Source organism: Eumetopias jubatus, unplaced genomic scaffold (genome assembly GCF_037043125.1).
Source record: "Eumetopias jubatus isolate StellerSeaLion01/CBP00866 unplaced genomic scaffold, mEumJub1_p1.0 scaffold_12, whole genome shotgun sequence".
NCBI lineage: Eukaryota > Metazoa > Chordata > Mammalia > Carnivora > Otariidae > Eumetopias > Eumetopias jubatus.
This window is the reverse complement of record NW_028274818.1, coordinates 109,440,085-109,450,185: the sequence shown is the minus strand read 5'-3', so window position 1 is coordinate 109,450,185 and position 10,101 is coordinate 109,440,085. Positions and strand designations below refer to the sequence as shown.

Here is a 10,101-nt window from a genome sequence, read left to right as displayed (position 1 = left end):
GGAGGCAGGTGGGTCCCTGCTGGCCTCCGAGCGCACACCGGGGCTCCTTTCCTCCTTTTCCCACCACCATCCCGCCTGGGGTGGGGGAAGGGCTCCGGGGAGGCCAGGGACTGGAGATGCCCCCACAGTGGGGCTCAGGAAATGCCCCTCCCGGGCACCCACCATTGCTCCCACGTGGCCCCCTCCATCCCAGACCTGTCCCCTCCCCAGGTGGCCGGAGGGCACTCCGCGCAGGCACCCTGGGCCGCCCCAGGGCATGTCCAGCCTGCAAAGTGAGGCTTTCAGGGTGTCAAGACAACCGCTCCGGCCCCTCCGGCAACCCACTCCCCCACTCCTGGGTCGGCTCCCCGCTCCTACCCCCACCCCCTCCTGCTGCGAACTGGGCTGCCCCCCACCCACCCCCCTTGGCTCCCCAGCACGCGACCACACTGCCCACACACTCGGGTAAGGGCCAAATCAACTCAGAGAAAGAGCCCTGTTTTTTAAAATTTGTTTATTTTAAAACGTGAAACCCAAGCTGAATAGAAACCACAGAAATTACATTGACGAGATTTTTAGTTATCTGCCAAGAAAAATAAAGCCCCCAAAGAAATAAAAATCAAACCCCAAACCCAGTTAAAAAACAAAAACAAAAATAAAAAAACACAGCGACAGCACAGACAGCCATGGCCCTACGGAGGTTGGAGGAAGGTGCCGGAGGAAGATGCTGAGTGGTTCGGGCCCAAGTTCCCCCTTCCCGCTCAGGGCCCTAAATCACACTGGGGGGGGGGGAGGGGGCGAGGGCCAGGAGGGGAACTGGGAGGGTCAGAGTCTTAACAAAATTATATTGAGCGATATGTTATATATAACAAAGTGGCACAGCGCACAACCATTATGGTTAAACAAAAAGTCCCACACAGAAGGCCCTGGCCCCTGCCCGCCCCCCGGCTGGAGCCCAGGGAGGCTACCCACCCCCCGGGGGCTGGGCAGGGGTCCCGGACAGGTAGGGAATGGTGCTTGGGCGGGAATTGCATAGTGAGATGGGGTGGGTGGGCATGGCAGGGGAGCCCCGTGGGCCAGATGTCCCACCTGGACCCCACCTCCTGCTGGCCCAGCCTGGCAGGGCCCGGGAGCCAGCTGGACCCTGTGGGGCTTCAAGGCTCCTCCCTCCCACCGGCCACCCACTTTGTCAAGGGCCACACTCCCCGCCCCCCCCCCCGGCCCCAGATGCTGCAGGGCTTTTGGGGAGCAAGGCCGGGAAGGGATGTGGAGAGGTCACTGGATGGGTGGTGGTTAGGAAGGGGACCCTGAAAACTCAGAACAGAAAGAAAACCAATGGCAGGACCTGCTCCCCTCCACAGACTGAGGCTGGGGTTTGAACCCCTTCGGATGATTCTCCTTTTCCTTTATTCAACCTCGGTGAGCAGAAGGAGCTCGATGCAGTCACAGACGGGGCACGCGCACGCGCACGCGCCGCACGGTGGGCACTCGCAAGACAGCCGAGGTCCACAGCCCGTCCGGCGGCGCCGGGCTCTCATGCTATGTACATTCACATTGCGGGCGGCCTCCCAGGGCCGCGGGCGGCTGCTTGTGCTTCTGAGCAGTGGCTGAGCGCACGGCAGGCACCCAGGCAGGACGGCTGGGGCCTCCCTCCTGACACTGGGCCAGGACCGCTCTCGCCACTGGAGGAGCCCAGAGGAAAAACTGGGCAGGTCGGCTGTGGGGGCCCAGAATGACGGCCAGGCGGGGCCTAGAGCACACGGGGCCCTGCAGTGAGGTTTGGCCAGGCTCAGGGCCCCGGGGCCCACCTGGGGCACCCCGGTGTTTGCCTGCTCACTCCCCTCCTTTCCCGGGGCAGAGGCGACCCCAGAAGCCGGGCAGATGTGGCCTGGCCCCCAGCCCACGTGCCCTTTTGGTCCCAGACACCAGCACAGAGAAAGGATGGTGGAGGAAGGGTGGGCGGCATCTCCCCAGGCCTGTCCCAGGGAAGGGCACCGCCCCGCTCTGGAAGGAAGAGCCCACAACGCCGAACGAGGCTGGGTCGGCTACCTGCCTTCTGCTGCAGGACCCCGGCCCGGGCCCTCCCACGCGGCTGCTGCCTGGTGCTCTGTAGCCCCTGGCCTGACCCTCTGTCGCAGGGTGGCCAGGCCAGGGCTGAGACTGGCAGGGGGCTTCCTTCCCATCCTGATCTGGGGGTGGCACACCCTCCACGGCAGGAAACACAGCAAACATTGTACACTAAAGCCAAAGCACCTTAGGGAAGCCTTGTTCCCACTTCACAGGTAGGGAGACTGAGGCCGCACGGACCTCAGTCCTACAGCCCAAGGGACATTCGTTCCCGAGGACACAGTCGTCTGGGGCAGCACCTGCCCAGGGACAGGTCTGCAGGCTCTCAGGCCGCCTGTCGGTCTATAGCCCTTCCCCAGCAGCACCCCAAGAAGAAACGGCTACTCCAGCCTGATTCCCAGCCGGCCGGCCTAGGCCTCATCTCTGGCCTGGACTTGGGGTGAGACTTGTTGGCTCTGGGTCGGCCAGGGGTGCCCGCGGAGGCTGGGTGAGGTTAGTGGTTAGTCCCAAGGGGGGGGCGGCAGGGGCCGAGGGCACATTCACAGCCAGCTCGGGTCCAGCCCCCGGCCGGGCTCGGGACGTGTGCCTGTCCTGGACAGAGAGGGAACCGAGAAGGGGAGTGTGCTGCTTGGCCGGCAGCCCCGCCTGCCCTAGGATGACAAATGTGGTTAGTGCAAAAATGAACCAGACGAGCTGCCAAGTCTTGGGGCGGGGGAGAGGGTTTGGCACCAAGAAGGCGGCCAGCACTGGGTGAGCAGCCTGGGCTCGGCGCGGCACTTGCCGTCCCCCTGCCGCCGTGCAGGGCTGGGCTCCACGGGCAGGGTGGGTGCTGGGGGAGAGAGCGGTGCTGGGCAGGAGGCTTCTGGCAACCGGCAGGAGGGGGCCTGTGGTCAGGTGGACTGAGAGAAGGAGCTCCCCGGGAACTTTCTGTGCAGGAGCCTAGCGGTGAGCGCACACGTGCCGAGCCCAGAGCGGGCGCTGCACGGCCTGTGAATGCAAGAAGTGACGCGGGGAAGCCTGGAGGGCGCGGGCGAGCCATCGGAGCTGCGGGCGGGAGAGAGCAGGCTGGGCGCGAGCGGAGGAGAAGACGGGTCCATGGGTCGGCCTGCTGCGGAGTAAGCGTCAGGGACACAGCACCGAGTCCGGCCCAGAGCGGGGCTCTGCGAATCCCCCTCCTCAGAGGCAGAGGGGCGTGGGGGGGAGCTGGGGGGCCCCGTGTTGGTGGAACCGCTCCCGTGTCCAGGTGCATGACCCAAGGGGAGCCCCTGCAGGAAGGGGAGGGCAGGGGCGAGGGTGCCTGCAGCGGGCCTGGTGGGCGTGCAGAGTGTCCGGCGGGTGGTCACGGGCGGGAGCGGCAGTGCTGGCACGGGGAGGGGTAGGGCGATTGGCACGTGGGCGGGTGGCCGGCCGGGGCTGTCTAGTGGCCGCTGCCGCTGGAGTCGGGGCGAGGCTGGCTGGTGGCGAGGTATTTGGCTCTCATGCTGGAGGTGTACTGGAGGGAGACAGGGGGGGAGAGGGGGTCAGTGGGGCGCTGGGCGCGGCCACGCGGGCCCTGGCGAGGTGAGCCGGAAGCACCCCTGCGGGCAGGACGGGGTGGCGGTGGCACGGTTGGCGGGGCCCCAGCGGAGGGGCTCCACGAGCAGAGGGCCGGCCCCCGCGCCCCAGGCTCAGGATGGGGACCAGCCGCCTCTTCCAGGGATGGGAGCGCACTCAGGCACTTGGGCACCGGGCCAGGCAGAGCTCTGCCCTACAAAAGGCCAGCATTTGGAGGCTCCCCAGCCGCACCCCACGTGCGCAGGACCTACAGGCCACACGCAGGCTGCCCTCAAGGGCTGGGCTCAGGGGACGCGGGGAGGCTTCCTCCCGCCGCGGGATCCTGATCGAGGAGCCAGGAGGAGAGCATCGTGCAAAGGCGGAATCAGGCTGGGTTCGAGAAAAGGTCAGGGGGTCCCTGATGGCCCACAGGCCCCGGGAACGAGGAGGCCCCACGGCCACTCTGCCCCAGACCCTGCGGACGGGGGGGGCTCCAAAAGTCCCACAGGCCCCTCAGGCTGGGGGACGCTGCCGCCTGCTCAGGTCGGGAACAAAGCGTGGGCTCCTCCGCCGGCTCCCGGACGCAGGGATGGAGACAGCGGGGAGAAGGGCACGGACGGCACACCCTCTTCTACCCTCATCCCACCCAAAGCACGAGGCGCTGGGTGCACACGTGTGTGCGGGTGTCCTCGTGAGGCACACACATGGAGGAGGCGTGTGCTACGAGGGGGTGTGAACAAAGGCCAAGGCGTGTGCCAAGCGTCACCACAGAGGTGGGGAGCGTGGCAGGCTGACCCCACACCTGAGTGCCCACACCGCCACCCCCAGATGAGGAAGGACACTGTTCCCGGGCCCCGACAGCCCTCCTGGAACTCCTGGGGTGTGGGGAGAAGCTTGTGAGTGCCAGGTCGGGCGGCCAAGACGCTGTGCGGAGGAGGCGCCGTGGCACCCGGGAGCCATGTCATTCCACGGACATGCAGCAGGGGGCGGGGGCAGCACCCCAGACCCTGAAGGAGCCCAAGCAGGCACGCGCAGACGTGGGGGACGGCTTGCCTGCATGCACCTGTGTGCACCTCCAAACATGCAGGGTGACACCTCAAGGGCCGGGCCTGCGGGCCACACCCCAGGGAGCGAGCTCACCGAGCCTAGGCGCCAGGCGCAGGCACACCCTCGGGCCTGCAGAGATGGTCTCCTTGCTGGGAGGTGACAAGGCCGACTGGGACGGCCTGCAGCTGGGCCAGGAGTGGGGAAGGGGCTGACTGCCCCTGAGGGGAGGGTGGCGGGCCCAAGGCCAGCACAGGGGCTCTGGCTGGGCCGGGGGCTGACGAGTCTACAGGCTTGTGATGACCCAGAGCTGGCCAGCAGGGGCCGAGCTGAGAGAGCCCTGAAGCCGGCCCTGGTGAGGGGGCAGCCGTGAGCGGAGAGCATGAGGTACAGAGGCACGGTGGGCAGGTGGTGCAGGGCGGGCCACCTGGGGGGTCAGTACCTGTCACTCTGAGGGCACGGCCACCACAGCGTTCGGGCACTATCCATGGGCTTAAACTGCCAGCCTGCATGGCTGTCAGAGTCCAGGGCCGCCAGATAGCGCTAGGAGGGCCCGGGGTGGGGGCGGGGGCGCAGGGGAGAGAGAGAGAGAGAGAGAGAGAGAGAGAGAGAGAGAGCCGCCTGAACGCCAGGCTGCAGGGGGCCGGAGCACAGTGCCGCTGAGGCATGACGGATGGCTTGTGTGCCCACACTGACCCTGGTCCGGGCCTAGGGCACCGCAGGGCTCCTGCCCAGGCACACATTTCTCAAGGCAAGTGGCCCTCGGCTTCTCTGGCCCTGTCCTTTGCAGGCCACCACCTCCAGGAAGGCCCCCGGGGCCCCTGTCAGTCAGCAAGCTCCTTCTCTTTGGCACCAAACTGCCCTGTCCCCTCTTTTCTGTCTCATCCCTGAGGCCAGAAGGGACAGCAGCTGGAAGAGCCCGAGGCTGAGTCCTGGGTTGAGCTCAGGAAGTCAATGAAGGAAATGAAAGGAGAGTGGACCAGACTGGGAAAGGAGAAGCCAGGGCCCCTTGGACTCAAGCTGACCCACCAGGCAGCTGGCCCCCGGCTGCCCACTCGGGCCCCAGGGTACCTCCAGGCCAACCTGTGGGCCCAGTCGGCACTGTGTCCTCGGGCCAGATGGCCACCGGAGAGCCCCGGCTGGGGAGAGCCCTCACCCCGGCGCTGGAGGCTCACAGCCGCTCCCCCTCCCCCCAGGCCTGAGACTTACTGAGGGCGGCGGGGACTCGCGCCCGATGAGGGGGGTGTTCTCACAGCGGGGGTTCTGGAAGTTGGCATTCTGGCTCCTGCACAGTGAGGAGAGAGGGCCGTGAGTGGCAGCCAGCCTCGGCAGGCCCAGCGCCCGTCCAAGGCCGCTCCGGAGCCAGGCAGCCCCCCTGCTCTGCCACCCACCTCTGACCCCGGGCCTCCTCATCACCGGCCCGCACGCGGCCCACCCCCACCCCCAGCCACAGCATCCCTGCACCCTAGACCCAGCCGCCCTCTGACAGAGCGGCCTTACTGGGGCCACGACCCGGGTTTGCCTGGACGACCGCACCGGCAGCCCCGGCAGCCCCAGGGGGTGGGGAGCACGCTCTAGCATGACCCCGCGGTCTTGAGCCGCCCCCCGCCCCCCGCCCCCAGCTCAGGGCACAGCTCACATGTACTCGGTGACTGGGGCGTTGCTGACGGTGTGGGCCGCGGCTGGGAGGCTGGTCTCACTGCCGTAGCTACTCCCACAGCTGTACAGACTGGGCATGTGCACACGGTAGAGGCTGTCGTGTGTCTGCCTCGGCCCTGGGGCCGCCTCCTCCCCATCCTCGTCGGGGCCTCTGCAGGGAGGGACCCCCAGCCCAGGTTACACCCTGGCCCACGGCAGCCAGCCACGAGGCCCGTGCGGGGCCAGCTCGGAGGCAGACGCACCTCGTGCTGATCCTGGCTTGGTCACGGATGGCCTACCTACGGCACCGTGGGCAAGTCACCCTGGTTTCGTGCCCTGTGAGACAGGGGTGCCAGGGGCCCTGACCCTCAGCCTGTACACAGGGAGGCTGTCTGCCTTCAGGGGAAGGGGGCATGGCCCCTCCTCGGGCGGGGCAGAGAGGGCTGGGGGCCTGGAAATGGAGACGCGCTCTTCCGGCCCGGCAGGTCCCAGCCTGCACTTTGCGGGGCCTGAGCCCACAGGGACTGTCTGTCCCAGGAGGCCTGAGCCCAACCTGCTCTGCTGCGCTCCGGCTTTCTGTCCGCTCCGTTCAGGCTGCTGCAGGGTGAGGCAAGGGAGCCAGGGGCCGGGCCTCGGGCGCGCTCCAGGCTCATCATGTCCTGCCTGTTCCCAGATCAGCCTTAGGGCCAGGCTGCCTGGTGGTGACGGCACAGGTCTGCCAGGCCTGGGCTCACGTCCCACCTCCTGACCACCAGCTGGGTGACCTTGAGCAGAGGGCTTCCTCTCTGTGCCCTTGGCAGTGAGACAGGCAGGACAGAGGTAGCAACTGGCTGAGCATCAATGACCAGCCAAACCCAGGGCTAAGCCCTTACACACAATGGTTACCCTAGTGCCTACCCGACCCCCAGAGGGGTGTGCTCTTACAACTCCCATTTCTCAGTTAGGGAAATGGAGGCCCAGACTGATTCAGTGACTTGCCCATGGTCAGCCGATAAACAGAAATCTGAAATCCAGGCAACAGGGTTTGAGGTCTATCCTCTTGACCACTTACCTACAGCTGCCATCTTTATTACCACTGCCACCGTCACCATCATCACCACCATCATGCTGACCATCACCATCACCACCATCACCATCACCATCAGTATCATCATCACCACCACCACCATTACCATCACCACCACCATCACCACCACCATCATTACCACCACCATCACCACCACCACCATCACCACCATCACCACCATCATTACCACCACCATCACCACCATCACCATCAGTATCATCATCACCATCATGGTGACCATCACCATCACCACCATCACCATCACCATCAGTATCATCATCACCACCACCACCGTTACCATCACCACCACCATCACCACCACCATCATTACCACCATCACCACCACCACCATCACCACCATCACCATCAGTATCATCATCACCATCATGGTGACCATCACCATCACCACCATCACCATCACCATCAGTATCATCATCACCACCACCACTGTTATCATCACCACCACCATCACCACCACCACCATCACCACCATCACCATCAGTATCATCATCACCATCATGGTGACCATCACCATCACCACCATCACCATCACCATCAGTATCATCATCACCACCACCATCACTGTCACGACCATCACCACCACCATCATCACCACCACCATCACCACCATCACCACCACCATCACCGTCACCACCACCATCACCACCATCACCATCATCATCACCATCACCACCATCACCACCACCATCATCACCATCACCACCACCATCATCACCATCACCACCATCACCACCACCATCATCACCATCACCACCATCACCACCACCATCATCATCATCATCACCATCATCACCACCACCATCACCACCACTGGCAGCATTACCACAGAAAACAATAGAGCAGAAATCCAGACAGAGGGAAGAAATCTGAGCTGAGCTACCTGTCAGCTGATCTGGGCAACCAAGGTGCAGCCACAGCCCAACGGGAGGGGAGCTGGTGAGTCTGGGAGATGAAGTGTAAGGGCCCGAGCAAGGGAAGGGGCTTGGCTCCTAAATACACCACTCAACTCAGTACTGATCAGGGAGACTGAGGAAGGAGCTGCCAGGACCCCCACTTCAAAGATAAGGACCTAACAGCCCCATGGGAAGTAGGAGCTGCCATCCCGGTCACCCAGCTGAACGGGCCATGGAGGCCACAGACACCTGGGGCCCTCTAGCCCTGCAGAAGCTCCCAGTCCCCACAGCTGGACAGCTGCTCTTTCCATGCACAAGCCCCACACATGTGCACTGAGGGGCAGGGAGACGGAGGAGACATCCCGAGGCCAGCCAGAGGTGTGGAAGGGCGTGGTGCATGGAGCCCGAGCTGGCGGCCGGGACACCTGGCTCCACCCCCCGGCTCTGGCCTCACATGTCACCTGGGCTTGGAGCTCCTGTAGACTTGTTTTCCATCTGTGAAATGGGGCTGCTCACCCCGGACTCGCCAGCCTCCAAGCACCGCAGAGGCTTACAGAGAGCGTCAGGAGGTGAGGAAGCATTTGCTCCTGTCTCTGGGGACGAGGGTATGGGTGTCCAGAAGGCATGTCCCCAAAACATCCTGCCTGAGGTGTGGCCTGAGGTGAGCTCTGAGCCCCTCACCTTTTCTGCTGCCAGGTATGGGGCACGCTGCAGACGATGGAGCTGAACATGAGGGCCGTGACGAAGGAGAAGAGGGCCAGGTAGATGAGGCCCTCAACGCCGTCGTAACAGAAGCCCGTCAGGGCCTGCACGTAGTCCTGAGGCCACACGGCATGGGGACAGCACGGGGACAGCACGGCCCGCAGAGACCAGGAGAGAGACGGGGAAGGCAGGGTGAGACAAGCCATGCCAGAGCCTCAGCCCAGCCCACCGTTAGCGGCCTGACCACCCCGGCTCCAGACCGGGCTTCGGGCCAGCCACCCATGGGTGATGTCCCCACCGCCCCCAGCTGTTCCCTCTGCCCCCCAGCCCCCCTTCTGCACCCTCTGCCCCATCCTCCCAGCTGCACCCTTCTGTTCCCAACTCCCCCAGCTGCACCCTGCTCCCCAGCCGCCGTGCCCTGGCTCCAGAGGCTGGTTCTCACCAGATGCAGGCTGCGGCAGTCCACCAGGGCGGTGAGGTGCTGTAGGTTCACCTCTGTGCCGTTCAGCACCTCCTGGACACGGAGCAAGGGGTCCTGGGGAGGGGCATAGCACACAAGGTCAGTACCACGGTCGGGGGCGGGGGGCAAGGCAGGCATAGGTCCTCTGGGAGCCCTCTGGGTGCCCATCCACCCACACTCTGCCATCAAGACCACCCTTGACCCTGTGGTCTTGGCACAGACCCTGAGGACCCTGGGCTTCTAGAAATGATGGCCAGAGTCTGTGTCCTGGCCTTGGAGGGACTGTTGAGCACATGAGTCTACAGGGAAAGTGGGACCCATGGATGCCTGTCAAAACAGAAGAGACAGCAAAGACCCACGTAGCTCCTGATGGGGCCCTGGTTCTCTTAAAAATCTTACTTTAAGGAACAGTTAAAAGGAAAATTTTCATGATATTTTAGATGACAAAACGTCATCCAAATGCTCTGTATAGAGCGAGCCCGGTCCTGTAGTGTGCGTGTGTTTGTGCACGTGCGCGTCCATGCCTGTGTGTGTGTGTGTGTGTGTGTGTGTGTGTGTGTGTGTACACGGGGACCTCTCCCCACATCGTGTCCACGGAAAGATGCCTCACAGAAACCCTTTGGGGTTGACGGGGCTGCCTCTAGACCAGCCGCTGTGTTACGGACCCAACACTGTGTTACGTGGCGCGTGTTCAAAGA

General features: G+C 64.1%; 1 protein-coding gene across 1 annotated transcript in view; it reads right to left on the bottom strand.

Annotated features, from left to right (window-relative positions):
• Window positions 1-476: 476 nt before the first annotated feature.
• Window positions 477-10,101, bottom strand: part of TTYH3 (tweety family member 3) — a 30,287-nt gene continuing 20,662 nt past the window's right edge. The window contains exons 10-14 of the mRNA XM_028091835.2: window positions 9,386-9,478; window positions 8,923-9,059; window positions 6,263-6,433; window positions 5,833-5,908; window positions 477-3,538 (exon numbers count right to left, since the gene is read on the bottom strand). Of these exons, the coding sequence (XP_027947636.1) occupies window positions 3,464-3,538; window positions 5,833-5,908; window positions 6,263-6,433; window positions 8,923-9,059; window positions 9,386-9,478 (552 nt within the window). The 3' untranslated portion in view covers window positions 477-3,463. The remainder of the gene's footprint in view (window positions 3,539-5,832; window positions 5,909-6,262; window positions 6,434-8,922; window positions 9,060-9,385; window positions 9,479-10,101) is intronic.